At 52.5% G+C, this 22,296-nt stretch overlaps 1 protein-coding gene across 8 annotated transcripts in view; it reads left to right on the top strand.

Annotated features, from left to right (window-relative positions):
- EFCAB8 (EF-hand calcium binding domain 8) overlaps positions 1–22,296 on the top strand; it is a 59,461-nt gene that overhangs the window by 5,557 nt on the left and 31,608 nt on the right. For 3 of the 8 annotated variants that reach the window (XM_032350969.1, XM_032350967.1, XM_032350964.1), the window contains exons 3-11: positions 841–994; positions 8,801–8,919; positions 10,506–10,609; positions 12,972–13,107; positions 15,998–16,103; positions 16,309–16,393; positions 16,920–17,044; positions 19,443–19,516; positions 21,790–21,947. In XM_032350969.1, coding sequence (XP_032206860.1) covers positions 841–994; positions 8,801–8,919; positions 10,506–10,609; positions 12,972–13,107; positions 15,998–16,103; positions 16,309–16,393; positions 16,920–17,044; positions 19,443–19,516; positions 21,790–21,947 — 1,061 coding nt within the window. Of the gene's footprint in view, positions 1–840; positions 995–8,800; positions 8,920–10,505; positions 10,646–12,971; positions 13,108–15,997; positions 16,104–16,308; positions 16,394–16,919; positions 17,045–19,442; positions 19,517–21,789; positions 21,948–22,296 lie in introns of those variants that run through there. The other 5 variants (XM_032350966.1, XM_032350965.1, XM_032350970.1 and 2 more) reach the window with 5 other exon arrangements.

Below are 22,296 nucleotides of genomic sequence, written 5' to 3'. Positions count from 1 at the left end.
ATAGACCATGAGGGAATGAACAAAAGTTCACAGGAGGATGAGCACGTCTACTCATTTGATGGGGTTGGGGTGGGGAGAGTGAGCCATCCAACTTCCACCTTGGTCTTCTGGCTTTTTGAACCAAAATCTTGAATGCCCAAGACCCAAGGGCAGTGCATTTCAGTTAGCAACAAGCACTTGGTAGTTATCTCATGGTTCATTCCTGGCATCCTTTGAGGGAAGCAGCCTTTGATGACCTGAGCCTTTTGTGACCCGAAGCATTGGGCTAAGTGTGTGTAGTGGCTACAGAGAGGAGGTGTTCATTGTTGAGGGCCGGATAGGCAGGATAGGCTGTGTGGGGGCGTGGGGAGACAATGGGAGGAGGAAGCGGGAAGCCCCTGTCAGGGGTGCGGGAGCTTTGGTGTGTGTGACGATCTGATCTGACCCTGACCCAGGCGGGGGTCTGGGAGGTTCCTTCAGGGAAGATGGAGCTGGATTCCTTGGGGTCTCGAATTCTGAGCACCGAAGATTGAAACTGAACGGAAGCTCCTCATAAACTGGGGTCCGGGTTTGTGGGAGGTGAGACCTTGGCTGTGTCCGCCAACCTTGTTGAGCCTCAGTCACGGCATCTGCAAATGGAGAACAGTTGTGAACTCCCCAAAGTCAGGAGAGATGGTCTAGATCTTTCTTGGTCTCTCTAAGTCCAAAAGTGGTTAAGATTTATTCATTTGCCTCATTGTAACCCTCCATACCCTGTCCTCCCCTCAAAGAGTCTTTATTTCAGTAAGATGTGCTTAGAAATGTTGAGCTCAGGAAATCGACCCTCTCACTGCCCGGTTCTTACAGTCTTCTTCGTCTTAGATCACCATCCCAGGTGGATTCCACAAGAACGAGGAGCTTCTTAGCTCCCCAGCATCATCCGTCACCCTCAGCCAACATGAGTCTCAACTGTTTACCCCGCTACGCATGGCCAAGGTGAAGAAGATGTTTGAGGATGACGTTGCCTCGGCGGGAGGTAAAGCCTCCTTGTGGCTGCGTTTTTCCGGTTGCCGCACAGGGTGGGAGCCATCCCTGGGTGTGTGCAGGGTTTAAGATTTGACAAGCAGTTTTTCATCTTTAAACTTTCAAAACTTTTTCTGTCATTATATAAATCTTATAAGCCTATCGGAGGCTCTTTCATATCAGAAAAACAATACTAATCCTAATCCAAGCCCCCAGATGTAACCTCTGTCAGCATTTCGGTATATCTTCTTCCAAACATTGTCCTGCATGTGGTATGACAATATTCTTGCACACTAAGTGGCTTAAACCACACCTTCATTGTCTCACGGTTTCCGTGGGCCTGGCGTTGGGCATGGCTTAGGTGGCTTCTCTGCTCAGGGTCTTGCTAGGCCGGGGCTGCGGTATCTCCTAGGGCTTGCCAGGGAAAGGGTCCATTTCCAAGTCCACTCAAGGTTGTTGGCAGGACTCAGTTCCTTGCCCCTGCAGGACTGAAGCCTTCCGTTTCCTCCTGGCTGTTGGCAGGTGACTGCTTTCAGCTCCTTCAGCTGCCCACGGTTCCTGGCCACGTGGGACTCCCCAACACGGTGGATTTCAAGGCTCAGGGTAGCTGGGGAGATCGCCACTCCAGCGCGATGTGTGCTGCAATCTTGTCAGCAGGCAGTCATGTCCACATGACTCCATTTCCTGTCTCCTCTGCCATATTCTCTCGGTTAGAAGCAAGTCATGGGTTCTGTCCCACTCACGAGGAGGGATAGTGGGAGGGCATGCACACGGGAGGCGGGCATCCTGGGGCCACAGTCAGCTATGTGTGTTTTCATGAGTCTGTAATTGTATTACATATGTGATTTCAGACCCTTCTTTTCCTCTGGATGTATAACAACTTAAGGACTTACATATCATGTGTAGTCTTCCAAACCATTGTTACTCACGAATACAAGTGTTCTACTGGTGGACTATGCCATTCCCCCATAGCTGGATATTTAGTTTTAGTTTGTTTTTTATTTTTTAAAGATTTTATTTATTTATGTGACAGATAGAGATCACAAGTAGGCAGAGAGGCAGGCAGAGAGAGGAAGAAGCAGGCTCCATGCTGAGCAGAGAGCCTGATGTGGGGCTCAATCCCAGGACCCTGGGATCATGACCTGAGCCATAGGCAGAGGCTTTAACTCACTGAGCCACCCAGGCGCCCCTGGATATTTGGGTTTTATTGAGTTTAAAGAACATTGTGAAGGACAGCCTTTGTACATCAAACTTTTTTTTTTTTAAGATTTTATTTATTTATTTGACAGACAGAGATCATAAGTAGGGAGAGAGGCAGGCAGAGAGGGGGGATGCAGGCTCCCCGCTGAGCAGAGAGATCCCAGGACCCTGAGATCATGACCTGAGCCGAAGGCAGAGGCTTAATCCACTGAGGTGCCCCTTTTTCTGTCTTTAGAGCTAAATTTTTCTCCTGGGGTGGGTGATATACATAAAGGCAAGTAATAGGAATACTTAAAGACCTCTTTGTTTATGTTCCCTAAACTCTGAATACCAGCTCTGGGGAAATAGCTCCTGGGCCCATTAATATGAGTTTTACAGCCATGCTGTGATGTGGGCAGGAAAGGATACGAAATCCCCAGCTCACGGATGGAAGAAGTGAGGGCAGGGATGCTTGGCGTGTGTCTGACCCAGAGACGAGATGGCTCCTAACTGGAGTGATTTGGTGCCAGTGTTTGGCTGCTGGGAGTCGCCACCACTGTGTCTTGAAGGCCAACCTTGACCACAGTTTTATCGTGTCTGTGTTTGTTTTGAGTAAGCAGTGTATTCAGGCAGTTCAAAAGTCAAAAGGTACTTTCTCCATGATAACCTTTTTGGCATGCAGAGAAAACATCTCCGTCAGCCCAGACTGGAGCTGCCCAGTTCCGCTCCTTCAGGCCATGACTGCTTTCAGTCTCCTGTGACCTGGAGAAGCTCAGGAGTGACATGGTCACGTCCGCCTTTTGTATGCGGTGGCAGCCTGTCATCCATGCTGTTCTATGCCTTGCTTTCTTTCCTTCAGCTTTACCGAGCTATAACTGACAAACTCGTAGCGTATTTGAAGTGTACACCATGCTGATTTCATATCCATAGACATCGAGAAAGGATCCCCACAATCGTCTACTCCTGCCTTTTTTTAATAAAGATTTTATTTATTTGACAGACAGAGTTCACAACTAGGCAGAGAGGCAGGCAGAGAGAGAGGGGGAAGAGGGCTCCCCGCTGAGCAGAGAGCCCGATGCAGGGCTCTATTCCAGGACACTGGGATCATGACCTGAGCTGAAGGCAGAGGCTTTAACCCACTGAGCCACCCAGGCACCCCTCAGAAGGTCTTTTAAAGAGGTAGATCATGGGGGCACATGCGTGGTGGAGTTGGTTAAACATGCAGCTCCTGATTTTGGCTCAGGTCATGATCTCAGGGTCATGGGATCGGGCTCTGCATCAGGCTCCGTGCTCAGCCTGACATCCGCTTGAGATTCTCCCTCTCTGTCTGATCCCCCTTCTTGTGCTCTTTCTCGCTCTCTCTGTCTAAAATCCATCAATCAATAATGAATCTGGGCTCCATAACATTTCTTGAAAACCCTGACCTGACCATCACTGCCTGTCTCAGAGGAAGAAAGGGAGATGCCTGGGTTCTCCTGTCTATTCTGCAAGTTCCCTTTCAGGGCCTTAGTTTCTTTATTTGTTGATTGGAGGTCTTTAAGGAGGGTCCATGGTTCTTTGTTGTTTTTGTTTTTTTTTAAGATTTAATTTTTAAGTGATCTCCACACCCACCGCGGGGCTCCTACAACCCTGAAATCAAGCATGCTCCATTGGCTGAGCCAGCCAGGGGCCCTGAGGGTCGGTCTCTCTCTTTTAAAGATTATTTGTTTATTTATTTATTTGCATGAGAGTAAGAGAGTGTGGGGGCAGGGGCAGATGGAGAGGGAGATTGAGTCCTAAGCAGACTCTGTGCCAAGTGTGGAGTTGGACATTGGGCTTGATCTCCCAACACTGAGATCACTACCTGAGTTGAAACCAAGAGTTGGAAGTTCAATCAGCTATGTCATCCAGGTGCCCCTGGTCTGTGGTTCTTTTTGTTGTTGTTGTTGTTGTTATTATTATTTTTTAAAGATTGGTTGATTCATACAGAGAGAGAGAGAGCACTGTCAGGGGAGCAGCAGGCAGAGGGAGAAGTGGGCTCCCCACCAAGTAAGGAGCCTGATTCGGAACTCAATCCTAGGATGCTGGGATCATGACCTGAGCCAAAGGCAGACGCTTAACCGACTGAGCCACTGAGGCGCCTGGGTCTGTGGTTCTTAGTAGGGGGGTGCCCATGTATCTCCTAGGAGGTCTTAAAAATATCCACGTGCCCTTGGCCCCTGCCTTTGGGGCCTGCCTGGGAGCACTTGCAGGCTGCTGGGGTGGAGATCAAGGGAGAAGCAGTAATCTGGAGGACCTGCAGCCCCAAGCCTGCAAGCCAGTGTAGCACTGACCTTCTGCACAGGAGCTCCTGAGGGGATATGGGGGCGCACGCACCGAGTTTGCCCCCAGTTTTGCCAGCTGACATTTCATCAAGCACTGCCAGGCATGATAAGAATCAGCGTAGGTATGGAGCTTCCTGGGTTACCAAGCCCTCTTTCAGATTTGATTCAGCTGTCACGGAACCCTGTGGCTTTGTCACCTTATGTAGGAGGGGCCAGGCACTAACTAACAACAGGCCCAAATGTAGTGGCCTGGGTGCCCTGACATGGACACCTGTGGGCACCCCACACTGAGTGTAGCACTTCCGATCCAAAGTAAATGAAAAGAAGGCCCCTTCTGGGAGAGCCAAGGGCATAACCATGCAGTGCTCGTACTTGGTGACTGTGCCCTAGGAAGGCAAGCACTGTGGGGCACACACATACCCCTCCACCCCTCCCCCCACCAATGGCAGAGGGAAGGCTAGGAAACATTTTCTTCTTCTTCTTTTTTTTTTTTTAAAGATTTTATTTATTTATTTGAGAGAGAGTAAGAACAAGAGAGATCAGAGAGAGAGAGAGGAGTAGAGGGAGAAGCAGACTCCCCACTGAGCAGGGAGTCTGATGCAGGGCTCGATCCAGGACCCTGGGATCATGACCTGAGCCAAAGATAGACACTTAACCGACTGAGCCACCCTGGTGTCCTGGAAAACATTTTCTTCTTATATATTTTAAATATTGCATTAATTTAAAAAAGTTTATAAGTATCTAAAAAAATAGAGGTAAATACTCCATAATCCTACATCTTAGCTTTACAAAGAAAGAGAAAGGTGAAGTGGGAGTTTCCCAGGAGAAGGTGGGGAGGGCAGAGAATGGCAGAGGAGAGGTGCAGGGGTGTTGCTGTGCTGGGGCAGGGCTGGGAGGGAGGCAACCACAGAGGATGTGGGTGCACCTGAGCCCTGGCAGCAGGTCTGACAGGGAGGAGACTCTCTAGAGCTGCTGGAGAAAGTGTCTTGGCCAGAAGGGGATTGGCTTCTCACGTGACCACTTACAGCAAGCGTGGTAGACATTATAATGGAGACAAGGGAAAGCTTCTGGTTTCAAATCCTCCTGGTGCCATTTTGTGTTCTTGGGCAAACTCCGAACCTCCCTGTGCCTCTGAGTCCTCATCTGTAGAATGGAGAGAATAACAGTACCTATCTTCTAGGTACTGTTTTTTTTTTTTTTTTTAAAGATTTTATTTATTTATTTATTTATTTATTTATTTATTTATTTATTTATTTGATACAGAGCATGCACAAGCAGGGGGAGTGTCAGGCAGAGGCAGAGGGAGAAGCAGGTTCCCCACTGAGCAGGGAGCTGGACATGGGGCTCGATCCCAGGACCCTGATATGACCTGAGCTGAAGGCAGATACTTAACTGCTTAACTGAATGAACCACCCAGGTGCCCCTGGACCACAGGATTCTTGTGAGGTTTCAGGAGGGAGGTCACTGGAAAGCCCTCTCAGGTCTTCAGCTGTGGAGGTAACACCATTAGGAGAGATGCTGGACACAGGAAAGGCCAGTGTCTAGTGGAATAAAGATAATAAACTGGATTTTAAGGATGCTGAGTTGAAAGGGCAAGGGGAACACTTGGGAACAGTCAGAGATATGGGAGACACATTCTCTCCTGAGATGCAGAGATGGGTGAATAGGTGAGACCACTAAGGAGAGTGTCAGAAAAGCAAGGGACAGTGATGAGAAGAGCTGAGGCACATGCCTGCTGAATGACAGGGCAGGGCAGGGCAGGCAGCAGAAGCTGGAGGAGACCAGAGGGACCAGTGGGGTCACTGCTTGAAGGCAGGAGACCCCAAAGGCAAGGAAGGGCACCATTGGGTGTGGTCTGAGGTCTCTGGTGGCTGAGGTGAGAGGTGTCAGGGAGTGGTGGGCAGAAGGATGTCCAGTGCTGGGGGGCAGAGGGAACGTGCCAGCAGGGTGCAGGCAGAAGAGAGGAGGGTGGCCATTAGGGCGGGCCTTCGTCCCCTGAGGAAAGGGCCCAGGACTACCCAGGCTGGGGAGGAGACGGCTGTCAGAACACCCCTCTAGTCTTCTGAGCTGGAGGGGGCGACAGTCAAGGTTCGTGAGATCGGGCCCCCCATTGAGCTCTGCGCTGGGTGTGGAGCCTGCTTAAGAACCTCTCTGCACACGCCCCTCTCCCACTCCTGTTTGCCCTCTCTTAAAAAAAAAAAAAAAGAAAAAAAGAGGTAGAACAGCTGGCTGAGCTCAGAGGCAGGGAAAGGCGGTTAGAGAGTTAATCCTGAGAGCAATTCAGATGTAAAATAATATGCATCTTTACACCAAGACATCATTTACCTCCCACAAAATGCATGGGTTTTGGGGTCCTGCTCGAGGAATCTATCACATGCGTGCATTCATGTAACTGCCGCCCAGATCAAGTTATAGAACCCTTCTTGCTCCCCAGAAGGTGTCCCCCTGCCTGATCCTGGTGGTGACCCCCTCCCTAAGGAAGTGATATTTCCACATGCAAGGTTTTTTTTTTTTTGAAGATTTTATGTATTTATTTGACAGAGATCACAAGTAGGCAGAGAGGCAGGCAGAGAGAGAGGACGAAGCAGGCTCCCTGCTGAGCAGACAGCCCGACTGGGGGCTCGATCCCAGGACCCTGAGATCATGACCAAAGGCAGAGGCTTTAACCCACCGAGCCACCCAGGTACCCCACATGCAAGTTTTTGAGTGATCAATTAACCATTTGGCTTGAGGCGGGTGAGAGCTGCTTTTCTGAGGGGCAAGGGGCCCTGCCTGGATGCCACAGTGTATCTTTCCTTTCCCAAATACCTTTGTGTCTATTCTCTTGTTATTTCCAGAGAAGTGTTTGGCAAACTGTTGGTAAGAAGTGTATTGACACAGCATGCTGGTGAACAGTTTCTACGGCTTCTTAGACACCTGTGCAAAGAGCGAGGTGTTCGCTGTAGTGCTCTAGAGAGGGATTTGTTAACTCCTCTCATACATGGGAGGGCCAGATTGCCAGGGTCAGTCTCGGGTGCCACCCTGTGACCTTGGGCGCATGACCTCACCTCTGTGCCCTGCAGTTTCCTCATAAGTCCCTTTCATTAAATGGCCAGTGTGAATAAACACGGAGAAGCACCCGATATCATCACGCCTACATCCTAGTGCCAACAGTAGCACTCGGGGAACAAGCATGTGCCGTGTGCCAAGGACCCAGTGATGGAGGGCACGGGCTCACCCTGCACTCGCAGAGCTCACTGGCTAGAGCGGTGACGAGGAAGGTCAGGGGCAGCAATGGAGCCGGCTGGTGTGGGTAGAGGGCCTCCCTAGATAGTCCTCGGGAAGGCTTCCCTGCGGAAGGGACCAGATGGTGCAAAGGTCTTGAGGAGGGAGTGTGCTTGGTGGTGTGAGAAACAGCGTGGGGACATTATGGCTGGAGCTGGGAAAGAGGGGGATGGCGGTGGGAGGTGAGGTCTGAGAAGAGCCAGAAAACGCACAGCCTTTAGATTGTGCAAACGATTCCAGATATGTGGAGGGGACTTTAGAAGCACTTTTTATAGACTGGGATCATAAAAAAAAAAAATCTAGGTGGGGATATTGGCCCATTGGCAGACAGATTCCCTCATAGTCACGAGCCCAGCTTGGGGAAAGTATTTTCTCCCGACCTCTGCTCTTCTCCCCTCCCAACATTCCTTCCAGCCAATGCTGGCCTTTTAATTGCCTTTATTTTTTAATTTTTAAAAATATTTTATTTATTTATTTGAGAGGGAGAGTGAGAGCAAGAGAGTGAGAGCAAGAGAGTGAGCAAGAGAGGGAAAGGGAGAAGCAGACTTTCCCTGAACAGGGGACCTAACGCGAGGCTCGATCCCAGGACTCCAGGATCGTGACCCGACTGAAGGCAGATGCTTAACTGACCGAACCACCCAAACCCTTCGCTGCCTTTAAAAGCCACAAGTCACCTCTCTCTCTGTGTATTTGAACTAATCTGTCTCTCTGTTAAAATTATTAGCCTTCCCTTTCGTTTTCCCTCTTTCCCTACCTGCCTTCCTTTTTTTTTGAGTTTTCATTGTCTCAGTGCCTGTTTTATTTGTTCAGAAATGGGCTCTGATCTTCCTCAGTATCCCCGCACCGAGCAGTGCTGTGGGGCCACCGCAGTGCTCCAGGCGTGGAAGGTGTGCGGCAAGTACCTGTGGGCTGACTGAACGCCACACAGAGAGAGGGGATTCAAGGGACAACCCAGCCAACACGGTTCTCTGGGTGCCCTCCCTCAGCACTGAGACACCCAAGAATACCGTGGCTGCTGATAGGACCCAGTGACTTCCCATGACGTGGATGATGTTCTTTCTTCTCTTTTGAAGCCATGGACATGAAGGCGTTCGTGAAGGCCATGAAGAAGATTCTGAGCAATATGTCAGATGAGATCCTAGAGGTGCTGTTTCTGAAGGTGGACACAGACTGTAATGGCTCCATCACCTGGGTGAGGAGGGTGCCCTGCTGCCTCAGGAAGCTGGAGGGAGGCTGAGGGGTCCAGGTGTGGCTGATCCATAGAGTGTGGAAGGTTGAAGATGGGGAAGTAGTCAGGGCATCAGACAGCTTCTTGTGGATTCTGGGATACTTAGTGGGTAGAGGGAACCCTCCTGAGACTTCAGTAAGCAAGCTCATTGGAGCTCATTCTTCTCCTGGGGGATAGGAGAGTATATGACAAATGTCATATATGAGACCTCCCAGGGTGCAGCCATGAGCCGTAAGGGCACCGCCCACCTGTCAGCTGACTCTCCTGCACACCAGGCCTCCCATTCAGTCCCAGCAGGTGCCACGACCATCTCATGGCCCTTTCTGGTCGCTCAGCCAACAGACAGACCAGTGGTTATTCAATCCAAAAATGCCGGGGTTTTAGAGCAGATTATTTTTCCTGATTCTGTATGTTTTACAATGAGCAGACTTACCATTTAAGAATATAGAATACAGAAGGACACAGAAAAGTACAAAACAATAGTCTGATGTGTTGACGTAGCAATGCCAACAATGATAATAACTAGCCTTTAACCAGGCATTGTGTTCTAAGCACTTTATGTACCATTTTACTTAAACGTCACAGGAATCCTACGGAGTAGGTGTTCTTACTTACTTTAATTTTACAGATTGGGAAACTGAGGCATGGAGAAGTTAAGAAACTTGCCCAGACTTACAGAGCTTGTTAGCAGCTGAGCCAGTCTTCAGACCTGGGGAGTTTGCCCCAGGAGCCTGTGTGTTAAAAGTACTCTGTCATTCCTCCCCTCGGCTTAGGCATATATTCTGTTTTGTTTTTTCTTTCATTTCTCCTAATATTCTACAATAAACATATTTCCAGAATGCTCTGCTCTCTACACAGTGAGCTTTTTTTTTTTTTTTTTTAAAGATTTTATTTATTTGACAGACAGAGATCACAGGCAGGCAGAGAGGGGAGGGGGGAAGCAGGCTCCCCACCGAGCAGAGAGCCTGATGCGGGGCTTGATCCAAGACCCTGGGATCATGACCTGAGCTAAAGTCAGAGGCTTTAACCCATTGAGCTACCCAGGAACCCCTCTACGCAGTGATCTTAATAACTCCCTCTATCTTTATAGGTTCATAGGGTGGCCTGTTTTGGCCTTCATGAGGCGTCAGTAGACTCTAGAGTTGCCCTCTGGCCTGGCTTCTGGGTCTTCCCTTGCTGTTAACTTGCTAGATGAGCTGGAACAACTCATCTCTACTTTTATGGTCCTCAGTCTTATTATCCATAAAGTAGGGTGGATAAAGAGATTTGAACAAGATGTGGTGGTGATTCAGAGAGGTACTTAGCATTACAGAACGGCATGAAAGAGGGGGTGTTGCTATCTACTGCTGGTAGGCCCTTTTCACATCCCAGATGTGTAAAGGGGCTTGGCTGCTCCCCTGGGCTGGCCCCAGGACACAGCTTCCAGAGAGTCCCTTGGAAGGGGCTGGGAAAGATGGGGGAGGGCCTGGAAGCCAGGCGTGGGTTCCCCAAGCCCAGGGCTCTGACAGCTTGGCCAATGCTGACCTGCCTGGCGTTTCTTCCCGAGGCAGCAGAAGTATGTGGATTACATGATGCGGGAGTTCCAGAGAAAGGAAAAGATGCAAGCAAGCCAGTACCGCCTGCGCTTCCACCTTCCCATGAGGATCATCCCCCTGTAAGGAGCCTCACCCCGGCCGGCCGGAAGGGGGAGGTGTGTGAGCATGGTGGGGCTGACCCTGGAGCGAGTGCCCCTCCTTAAGTCACTCCTTGTGGGGCCACCAGGACTGTAGGCAAGCCTGAGCATTAATGGGGGGTGATGTGTCTCCACTCTATAGAAAAGGAAGCAGAGGTTCAGAGAAGTCAAATGAGAGCGGTCGGGTTGCCCTGTTTTGACCCTCCCTGCCGCATGCGCTGCTCCTCCTGCTTCTTCCCACTGTGGGTGCTGAGTGGGCCTGGGGCATAGATCACCGGGCACAGATGGCTCACATGGTGGGGAGTAACAGCCATTATGGGGAGCTGCTCCTGGAGGCCCCACCAGGCCTCAGTCGCACATGGCTGCCAGTCATTCCTGGAGCATGTGGCTCTGTCCCTGCCTTGACTCCCTCCCGACTCTGCCTGTTTGCTCCTCCTCATGGCTCCTCCCCACCGTGCCCTCTGGACCTTCACCTCATCTTTCTGTGCGGTGCTCTGCGTGCTCCCGCCCCTCTGAGCTCCCTAAAAACCAGAAACCCTCCAGGGGGTCCAGCCAATGGCCCAGGCCTCTTCCTGGAGTCCCTTTCCCGGAGGCCATGTGGGGGTTTGTGCACCTCTTGCCCAGAGCAGAGAGCTCGTCCTGTCATCCAGCGCTTGATGGCTGGCATTTGTGGCGTGGTTAGGAGCGGCTATGGCTGGGTCTGTCCTCGGACCACCCCCAGAGCAGGCTATGAGGAAGACCATGAACCAGAAGTGGTCTCTGCCTTGGAGCATCTGGAGATTCAGAGAGATGGTGTAATGAAAACCAGGAAAGGGCTGGTCTAAAAGAATTTTGGTCAAGATTCAATTGAGGGATAGCCAGTAAATATGGACGGTGAAGGATTTTATAACATACATTATGATCTGAAAATTCTGCTTGATGTGGCCAAGCCTTCGCGGGTCTTTATTTCCTTAGGACATTCAGATTTCCAAGGCTGTTTCAAGGACCAGAACCAAAAATGTCAAGAAGCCTGTCTCTATTTTCCCCTATTTGTTTGCTCAGCCTTCAAGTCCAGAGAGCATTTCCAGCTTGGCAGAGAAAATAACCATGTACTATTTAATTACCTTCATGAAAGCATCATCTTTTAAGTTGGCCCCCCTTTCCTGAACCTGGGCCAGGATCACTGAACTCCCCCTCCGGGGTACTGCTGCGGTCTTGGCAGGTGGAGGTGCTGTCCCAGTCCCTGTAGGGTAACACCTCCAGAGGGCTCCTCTCACTTCCCCTGGCTCTCACCTGTCATGTAGACCCCTCAGGGTCACATGGCCCTGATGTGACAGGTGGCCCTGGGAGTGATGCTTGAGGGCAGACCAGGCAGCACTGTGGGCTGCAGGGGTGAGGGGCGGGGATGGTAGTGGTGGTGGGTGAGAAAGGAGCTGTGTCCAGACACACCTTCACTCTCTCGAACTGCTTTGGTGGTGGAATTTCACAGCAGTGTGGGGTAGCCTTCAGCCGCACGTCACATGGTGTCCACAAGGACATTTGGAAAGGGCTCTGGCTAGAGTAGGGATGGAGGTGCCTAGGTTCTAGTTTGAATTCTGCACAGAGTCAGGACAAAACTCCAGGCAAAATCTTATTCCCTGGGTCCCTTTGAGGTGAGTAGCATTATCTGCCTGCTGGGGCTTGGAGATGTGGGAACACCAGGTGGGTGAGTGCATGCTGTGCTGTGTCCGGGGGTCAAAATGAAGCTCCTGTCAGTGTCCAGCTAAGCCTGCCAGCTTAGCCAGCCTGGGGCAGGAAAGACGACATCCCTGTAGCCTGCTGGAGGGCTGGGTGGTGGCATCCCGTGAGGCCAGGCCTGCCATGGGAGCCCTTTGCTGGGCTCGGGTCCTGGCCTTGGAGAGGAGGAGTCAGGTACACAGGGTTCTGTGGGATACATTGTCCCTTGTCCACTTTTATCTCGTGCTTGGGCTATACTCCCTTCTCTACCCCGAGTTGCCAGAACCTGTTATGAAAGTTTCAGGGGCAAGATCCCCTCCACTCGCCTCCTGTAGACCATTTTTCTCAAAAAAGAAGGTTTGCAGAAGACCTCCATTCTTTGCCTCCCCTGATCCTGTCGCATCACGAGGAAGCTGACTGGCTGTGTGACAGGAGAAGCCCGCCACTGGTGCAACCCTATCTCGTATCAGCAGCCTCCTCGGGTCTCCTTGCCTTCCGGCCACCGCTGATAATGGCAAACGCCCGCCTGGCAGAGTCACGGGTTGGGTGTGCGCGCCCGTGAGGGGAGCCCCCCCTTGTTTGCTTTCTCCTTCCTCCTCTTCCTTCTGTTTTTGTTTGAGTCCTTCTCTCTCCCGGTCACCTTCCACAGGAACCATGGATGTGAGATTGTGAAGGTGCAATTTTTAATGCAGCGGTTCAAGAGGACAGGGCATCTTCTGACTGTCACCAAGGATGGGATCTTGCAGATCTGGTCTGAGGGCTACTCGCTGCTTAACTCCTTTAGGGTGAGGAGGGCCCACCCGTGGAGCACACAGGAGGTGGTTGGAGAGCCTTTGCCTTTGTACCCCGATAGGGAAGGTGACCCCGACTCAGAGTGCGTTCAGGCATGGGGTTCATGGTATAAGTGACTGCATTCACTGCTCCGGGGGCCAAGTTCTGGCTTCACTGTGGGACTGGGACCCTCAGTGAACAGAAGACCCTTTGTCTTCTGTAAGCAGGACGACATCTGGGTGTCCATTCTACTTGGATACCCAACAGAAAACTTATACCCAATTTGTCCGAACAGAATGTCGCTCTAGCCCTCCCTGGTCACCAGGGAGGTGACTTCTGGGCCCCATCTCGCGGAGTGGTGTCATCACCCACTAAGGTTCCTGTGTTAGAGATCAGCCCTCTCTCCTCTCCCTGTCACAACCACTCCATCACCAGGTGCTGCTGATTCGAATCCTTCACCTGGACCAGGCAGAAAATCACAATGGTTGGGAGTCTGGGCTCTGGAGTTCTTGTTAGAACCCGACACTGCCACCTTTTAGCTCTGTGACCTTGGACAGTTAGTATATATCCCTCTGTGCCTCAGTTTCTAAGTCTGTCAAATGGGGTCATCATGACCCCCTCAGGCTGCTGGGAGGATTTAATGACATAATACCCGGATGGTACTCAGAGTAGGGCAAGGATCACAGTGAGTATCAGACAAATATAAGCTGACATCATCATTGCCTGTGCTATCAGCTCCTGGCCAAGTGCAGTAAAGTGAGACAATACTCAGGAAAACGGGCTGTGCACTTCATGTCGCCAGGCCAGGCCAGAATCGTCCAGCAAATGAGGGAGGTGCAGCTCCCCAGGGAAGGAAGGCTTACTGAGAAGGCTGTCAGCAGCAGGAAGGCTTTCATAAGCCTGTGAAACAGCAGTGTTTCACAGATGCATCAGGGGGTGTCCTGTGGGGCTGGAGGGTTCTGTCTGGTCCCTTCTCAGTTGCCTAGGGAGGCAGCACAGGTCTGTGGAGGTCCGGTGACTCTCTCGGGTGTATTTGGTAGCCCAGAACCAAGGTGGACTAGCACCCAAGTTCCCGAGGCTAGGGTTTCTGGCACCTTTCGCTCTCTTTTTCTCATTGTGTTTGTTTTGGTGTGTGTGTTAGGGGGGCACATTACAGCCTGAGCTACATACTGTTGGTTATGGCTGCTACTTGGTCACTACAGCACCCCTCAGAGGCCACGTCTGGGAGGGTTGAGAGGGGCAGAGGGAGGCTCCCCAGAAGGCCTGGCATTCCTCCTTGAGGGGCTGCTTGGGCAAGAAGATGTTGGCACGGGTGATCCAGTATCGGCCTTCCATGACCACCCACTGCATGCCACGGTCATGTGGATGGAAAACCCTGCAGTTTGCAAGGAGGGGAGCTGGGCTTCACTTCCCAACTGTGCAGCCTTGAACATATCACCGAAGCTCCCTAGGGCCCGAGGCTTCAGGAGGTGATGGGCATTCCCATCCCCTCTGCTGTGTGTCGGTGGCCGGGGGTCCTGGCCCATTGTCCTCACTGCCCAGCCACCAGCACCGGCTTCTGTGTTCTCAGTATGTCTGAGTTTTGAAGCAACGGTCCCCTCCCTGCCCCTGCCTTTGCTGGCCCTTCAGCATACCCACCCAGAGAAGTGGCCTGAAGCCCCGCCTCCCTTCTGTTTCACATGGTGCTCCCCCTGCTTTCCTCAGTTCCCAGTCTATGGCCTCATTCAGGGAGTAATATACAAGCTCCTTAGCTGGTCACCCCGAACTCCTCTCCCATCCTCTCTGCCCCTGGGCCTGTTGGGCTGGCCACCTCTTTTCTCTGCTGACATGCCTTTGTCTGTGGGGTCTCCCACCTGGGATGCCCACTCAGATTCCATCTGCAGGGCTGTCACGCAGTGCTGGCAGAGGAGCACGGAAGGGCACCTCACGACCTGGCAGGATGACTTCTTGTTCATAAACCCCTTGAACCAGGTGACATCCGCAGATGGTAAACAAGATTCAGACAAAATAAGCAAAGAATAATATAATGTTCTATGTCCATTATATCTCAGTAAAACCAGCATGAGGGAGAGAGAGAGGCAGAGTCAGTATCCCTCTCCCAGACCTGGATTCTCTCATGGGAGGCAACTCAACTGCTATGACCAGTTTTGGGGTGGTCTTCTATGGTTAGACTGTATGCACGTCCCCCACCCCTTTCTATTTAAATACGCATGTGGTTGCACATGATGGTGCTGCTTTCCTCCTTGCTTTTCCATTTCATAATCGATTCCAGGTGCACACTTCCCTCGTTTGTAGTTTCGGGGGGGTGTCCTGTGCTGTGGATTTGTATCCACTGTCCTTTGCAAGCAGTCATGGCCTGTTGCTGTCACGGGGCCTGACCTCGTACACACTTCTCCATGAGCACGTGGGAACACATCCATGGCTGTGGGGTGGAAACAGATCTTGGGATTACAAACTATGCACATTTAAAACTTTGACCTGTGGGGCACCTGGGTGGCTCAGTCAGTTTAGTGTCTGACTTTAGTTCAAGTCATGATCTCAGGGCCCCCATGTGGGGAGCCTGCTTCTCTCTCTGCAACCCCTCTCCTATTAGTGCTCTCTTTCAAGTAAATAAATAAAATCTTAAAAAAATACTTAAAACTTTGATGAGTGTGTCAAATGGATCTAAAAAGAGGAGGTGAGGACGGGTGTTCTTTAAGCCCACTTTATAGATGTGGAAACTGAGACTCAAAATCAGGAAATTTCAAGGTCCCATTAGTAGTTGGTGGGAGCACTGGGCTCCATACCAGGTTTACAGCTGGGGCTTGGGGTGGCAGAAGAGGGTTCACAGGATACCGTGTATCTAGTCTGCCCTGCTGGGCAAGCCTCCCCAGCTCGGATCTCCTCTGCCCTTCCTCTGGCCAGCTTAACCAGATCCAGCAGCTCTATAACCTGGAGATGTGGGTCATCGACATGGTGTGTCTCTACAACTTGAACCTGATCGCGGTTGCATCTACTGATCAGAAGATAGGTGAGTCCCTGATGGCTCCCCAGGTCTGCTCTCAGCCATTGGAGGGGCCATGCATTTACACTTGGAGAGGCCTGTCACCGAGCTGACTGTGGGTATGGGGTGCTGCAGCTGGTAAGCCGATGCTGCATGTTGTCACTAGAGACCCCCAAGGCTGGGGACTGGGGCTTGGGTTCCACGCATGCCTCCCCTTCTGTCTCTTCCCCAGAGTTCTTTGATATTAGCAACCATAGCTGTGTCCGGGCCTTCACCTTCGTTGATCTGGACAGCTGTGTCCTGGCCATGGACTACTGGTGAGTCTCAGGGGAGGCTGGTGCACTGTCCTGGTGGCCGCATCACTCAGGAGGGTTGGGACTCCCAGAAAGCCTCTCTCAAAGCAGGCCTGGAAGGATTCCCACTCTGTGTGCCTGTGTACTTTTCATCAAGCTGTCCCTCCTGAGGGGTCACTCAGTCATCCGCCCTCTTCCTCCCATTCCCTGAACAAGTCAGCCATCGAATCCTAGCAGAGGTGTGTCCTGCCAAGGTCGAGGACTCTGGGAATGTCAAGGTCCATCGGTAGGGGTGGGTGGATGATGAGCATCTGGAGGACCAGGGACTCATTCTTTTGGGTTTTAAAAGAAAATTATGACTCCTTTTGGACCTGGTTCACCGATGCTCTGGGTCTGGGCTGCTGGGCCCTTGTATGTCAGCTGTTGAGGGCAAGGCTGGAAAGTTGTGTGGGAACTGCTTTTGCTCCCAAGTGGAGGAAGGTCACTGGGAGGGTGGAGGGTCGCAGCTGGTGGGCCCAACCCAGCCTCTTCTGTCTCCACCTCCCCTCAGGTCTGACTATCACAGAGGTGTGTTCTGCTACGGGGACACCAAAGGCAACATCATCATCTTCACCTCTGACAATGTGACCCACGGATTGTTCAATCCCCGAATCCTCCCCAGGACCTCCAAATGGGGTAGCTGAGCCGCTGGGGAATTGGACGACAGGAGGTTGTGGGGGGAGATGGCCCGGCCCTGCCCTGAGGAGCTCTTCTCTCTCCTGCCTCCCAGCTCAGGAGCCCCTGGCTTCTCTGAAGCTCAGGCCATGTGCTCAGCTCAAGGTGGCCTGTGGGACAGGGGTGATGAGGGGACAGCAGGAGCCAGAGGGGGCTGAGGGAGGAGAAGGGTAGTCTCTGAGAAGGCGGGAGCTTGCACAGGGGAGGGCAAGGGGGGTGGCTGCAGGACCGGGCTCATCCCAGTGAGACTGAGCCTGTACCAATAGCGTGACGCTGGGGAGGCCACTCACCCCCTCTGGGTCTTGGGGTGACAGTGCAACCTTTCTCTGTGGTGGGGAGGAGGGTTCTGCTCTCCTTGGCTGGGAGCAGCCTTTGTTTGGGGGGGTGGGGGGGACAGAAAGTCCTGCTGGCTCCAGGTGGCTGTGAGCTGCCTGCTCTGGGTGCGTGGCCGCCTATGGTCCCCCTGCCCACTGCCAGCAGGGAGCGCTGCTGTTAGTCTGTTAAGGGAGGAGGAGGTGTGCTTTTGGGGCGAAGCACTTGCACAGGCTCACAGGATGAGTGGCCTGAAGCAGGCAGTCTGCCCCAGCATCTGAACCTTAACCTCTGGCTGGGCTGTACCCCAAAATGACCACTGCAGGGTGCTGTTCGGGGCTGCCCTGCCAAGGGCACTATATCCCCGCTCTGGGCCTGAGGCCATAGGGGACTCGGCTGAGCGGGACTCTGTCTGGGTTAGAGCTTTTGGTGCACAGTGTCAGGCCTCCAGCTTGCTTCACATCCATCTAGAGGAGGCCCTGAGCCATCAGAGGCTCCAGCCCACGGGGACACCTACTCCCCTTCCATCTAGGAAGCCCCTTGGGCTTCCAGGCAGAGTTTCAGAGCAGGATGCTCTCCAAGGGCTCCCAGGCCCTGGTGACACCTCCTGCCCAGCTCCACAGAGCAACTCCTGCCCGCACTGGTCAGATAGGAAATGGACCTTGCCTGGCATACAGCAGGGGGCTGGGCCAGCCCCACTCCTACCTCATCAGCAGCCGCCCCCCCCCCCCGCCCTGTCCCGTGCCCGCCCTGCCCTGCCCTAGCCAAATGGGGGCAGGCTGTGCCACCCTGGGGACTGGCGTGGCAGGTTGCGGTGGTCTCTGAGCTGCGTGTTGGGAGATCAGAGCAGGTACAGATGAAGCTGGAGTGTGGGAAGCTGGAGTGTGGGAAGAAGTCCCTCCCTACCCCATGCTGCCTGAAGGCTCGTCACACACGATGGTGGGCCCCCTGGTGTGTTGACTTGGGAGGAGTTGGACAGCCCAGCTCTGTGGGACCTGGAGCCAGTTGCTTAAGCCCTCTGTTATTAAACAGGATGAGCAGATCAGTTCATGGCTTTTCGGTAAGGTGGAAGGAGAGCAGGCAGTGTGAGGCCGCAGTAAGGGCCCGGTGACTTCCTCCCCTGACCTCTCGGGGCCCTCCCAGCCTCACGGGCGAGGCAGACCGACAGACACGCTTGCACTGCAGCGGGTGGCTAAGCTTCCTCCCTCCCACGCCCTCGCAGCCCCCCCCCTCCACGTTCAGCATCACTCCACCCCTGGGGACTCCCTTGCCAGACGGGGCTGGGGACTTTGCAGGAGTAAAATGCGTGGTGTAAGCCCCTAGGTCCCCCTCCCTTTCCTCCATTTTACCTGGGAGTTTCTCTCAGACTTGAGCCCAGATTGTCCCAGTCCTTCTGACCCACCTCCTTAAACCCTGCTCTGCAGGTAGACCCAGGCTTGCCCCTGTCACCGCCGGCTCCATCTCTCTGTGTCCGGCCTTCCTGCTTGTGCCAGGGGGCTTTCCCTGGAGGCTTCTAGCCTGGCCTTTGGCCATGGGAGGTTTCAGAGGCCGGGAGACTTTTAATGCCTCGAGGGCCAGGCTGTGCTTAGGGCGGTCGCTCTGGCACACTTGCTGGCGCTTCTCCTTGGAACTTGTGTTTGCTGGACAAGGTGGAGCATGTCGTTTGAAGCATGATGGTAAACTTCCAAATGATCCTCTCTAGAAAGAGTAGAGCCTGTGGTCCCAAATGGTTCTCCAGTCCAGCAGAGCTGGAGCTCCCTGAATGAGAATCACCTTGTGTAGATAGCAGTGTGGAGAGGGAAGAGCCCGAGATGTGGGGCTGGCTCTGGGCAGCCCTGTTTATCTGCCTGGGTCTGTGTTCTGGGGGCTGACTTCACCCCCCACCAAACGCACCAGAATACGGGAAAGCTTGAACGAGCATTTGGATGGAAAAGCCTCTGGAGATATACAGGAATTGCAGAACAGCTCAAGGTGTCCTCTGGGGTTTTGCTGGTCTGGTGGAGGCAGGAGGCTGGTGACGTGGATCTTGGTGTTTCTCTCCTATCAGATCAATGGACCAAAGTTTCAGCACGGAAGCTACTAAATGAAAAGTCCCCCTTGTACAGGAGTTACCAGCTGAAGGTATGTTGTATCTTTCCTTGGCCCATTACCATGGTAATTATTTGTACACATGCACCACTCAAAAATCAATACAGAAAGTAGATTTTCCGCCTCGGTTCAGTCTTGGGCCTTGGGGCTTGGTCACCGGGAGCAGGTGGAGACAGCTATTGGATCCTGTGGCTCGTGGGTGGGACTTGTCCCTCTCATCACCTCTGTTGCTCAAGCCTGGCCCTGGCAGACAACATCTCTCTGTTGCCTGGGTGGCTGCAGTGGCTTCTAGATTGTCTGTGCTTCCTTACTTCATGCACTGCTTTATGCCATTTGGCAGCCAGAGGAATTCGGAGCTAAAATAGCCATGTCATTCCCTTGTTCAAAATCCCTCCATAGTTTCTGCCGCAGAAACACAGGCAACCTTGCTGTTCTCTGAACACCCCAAGCCTTTTCCCATTTCAGGGTCTTGTCACACTCTGTCCTCTTCCCTAGGTTCCTATATACCCCTTTCTCTGCTTCCTTTGGGGCCCTCACCAGCCAACCTGGACCAGCCCCATGCCTGCCCCTGCCTGTATCCCTTCACACCGCAACACTTACAGGATTCTGACACCAGTGACAATGTGTTTTTCCCACACTGCCATGCAATTCTTGGACCTCAGCTGAGTGACCTACTGTTCAACCCAGTTCTGACACTATCTATCGGGAGATAGCATCAGATCCTAGGCTAAAATCCACTGTGGGCTAGTGGAACCTGGAATAAAAGAAAGAAATTTAGAACCATCTCCAAAGACTAAGTGCTGCCAATTATCGACCACAGAGGCTCAGTCCCAAAAGATTGCCCCCCAACCCTCAGAGTCCAGTCACAAGGACAGGTTGTCCCCTGTTCTTCTGATCAGTTATAAATCTGAACTTCCCATGACCCTGTCTTTGGGTTCGATTTATTTGCTAGAGTCGCTTGCAAAACTCAGAGAAACATTTTACTTACTAGATCACTGGTTTATTATAAAAGGATACAACTCAGAAATAGCCAGAGGGAAGAGATGTGTAGAGAAAGGTATGGGCAAGGGGGAACAGAGTTTCCCTGCCCTCTCTGGGCAAGGCTCACCCCCTACCTTCACAAGCTCACCAGCCCAGAGGCTCTCTGAACCCTGTCCTTTTGGGTTTTTATGGAGTTTCCTTACATAGATATGATTGATTACATCGTTGGCCATTGGCAGTCAATTCAACCTGTATGCCTGTCCTCTCCCCAGGGACCCGGGGTGGGGGAGGAGGTGGTGGGACTGAAAGTTCCAGTCCTCCAATCTCATGGTTGGTTCCCCTGGCCACGAGTCCCCATCCTTAGGGGCTTTCCAAAGTCACCCCATTAATGTAAACTCAGGCATGGCTGAAAGAAGTTTGTTACAAATATTAAGACACCTCAGTCTCATCACTTAGGAAATTCCAGGGGTTTTAGGAGCTTTGTGTCAGAAATAGGCAGGAAGCCCAAATATACATTCTTACTTCCAATCCCACTGTCCCAGGGTACCACCTCCCAACTTTGTGTTGTCCGCTCATTGCTTTCTAGTCCTGTCACTCTCATGGGATTGGCAGCTCCTAAGGATAGGCACTTAGGGTCTCCCAGGGATCCTCTCGGGGAGAGTCACTCACGAATACCTTCTTCTCCATCTTCTGTGGGATCTCATCTTGGGCTTGGTTTTCCACCCCAGTTGCTGAGTGTCCCGTGTTCTGTCCTGTGCCTTCCCTGTGAGACACACTCGGCGAGGCAGTGCCTGCAGAACCTCGCTCAGGGCCCGACAACCCTCTCCTCCTTGTCCTGAAGAGGAGAATCCCCGGATTAGGAGACCAAGCACGGGGCCAAACCATGGAACCGGAGCTCGAGAATTCGGGGCCTGTGCAGTCAGGCCACCCCCGGGACTCCTGGGTCTCAGCTTCTTGTTGCTCAGATAACATTTGCACACACTCCGAGTCATGTCCTGAAACACGGAGGGCTGTGGTGGGTCAGGGCTCCCTGTGGAGAAGAGGGACTACGGGGTGGGCCGCCTCCAATCCATGCTTTCTTCTGTGTGGGATGGGGTGACAGACTGTGCTGTCACATGGACCTGACCTCACTTTGTCCTCTAGGTTATAATCAAGAGTTCCCATGGTAGCAGACGTGGGAGCTTTTCACCTGTCTCACTGACAGGGGATGGCCCAGGACTAGGTTAGGAGGGACGATGGGTCGGGGGGACGAGGGAGCCCTGTCACCATGTCAGAGCTGCCATCATTAGAGAGCATTAGAGATCCTGATCTCCTGGCCCTGCCAGCCCCTCCTGCTGTCATTCTCTTCCCAGGCTCTCCATCCCAACTGGTGCCAACAGATCAAGTTCATCCCCCAGCTGAACATGGTGGCCTCTTGCTCGGCCATTGAGAAGTCCTCTCTGGTGCTGACTGTGTTGCCATCCAAAGCCCAAGAGAACCCCAAGTAAGGAGCACCTCTCCTCAGGCTGGAGTGGGGGTGGCCAGATGGGGGAGGATGTGACAGTGTGTGGGAAGGTCTGGCTTCACCTCAGCTGCCCGTGGCCCTCCCTGCTGAGAGTGGGCCTGCCCCCAGGACAGGAGCATCTGGTGGATCTCACTGGGTTATAAGAACTTTTATGGAGTGTGGTTTTAATCATACAACAAGCTTCTTTTATCCATCGATTTATATGTAAAACTCACAGAAGCTGGCACATAGTGTAAGCAGTCAGAAGAGTTTTTTCTGAATGGAGGAATGAATGTGAGCTGCTTTACCTCTGTGCCCCTCACTCAGGGTCCTCGTCTGTAGAAGGCAG

This window comes from Mustela erminea, chromosome 7 (genome assembly GCF_009829155.1).
Source record: "Mustela erminea isolate mMusErm1 chromosome 7, mMusErm1.Pri, whole genome shotgun sequence".
Taxonomy (NCBI): Eukaryota; Metazoa; Chordata; class Mammalia; order Carnivora; family Mustelidae; genus Mustela; species Mustela erminea.
The sequence above is the reverse complement of the archived record's forward strand: the minus strand, read 5'-3'. Positions and strand labels throughout refer to the sequence as shown.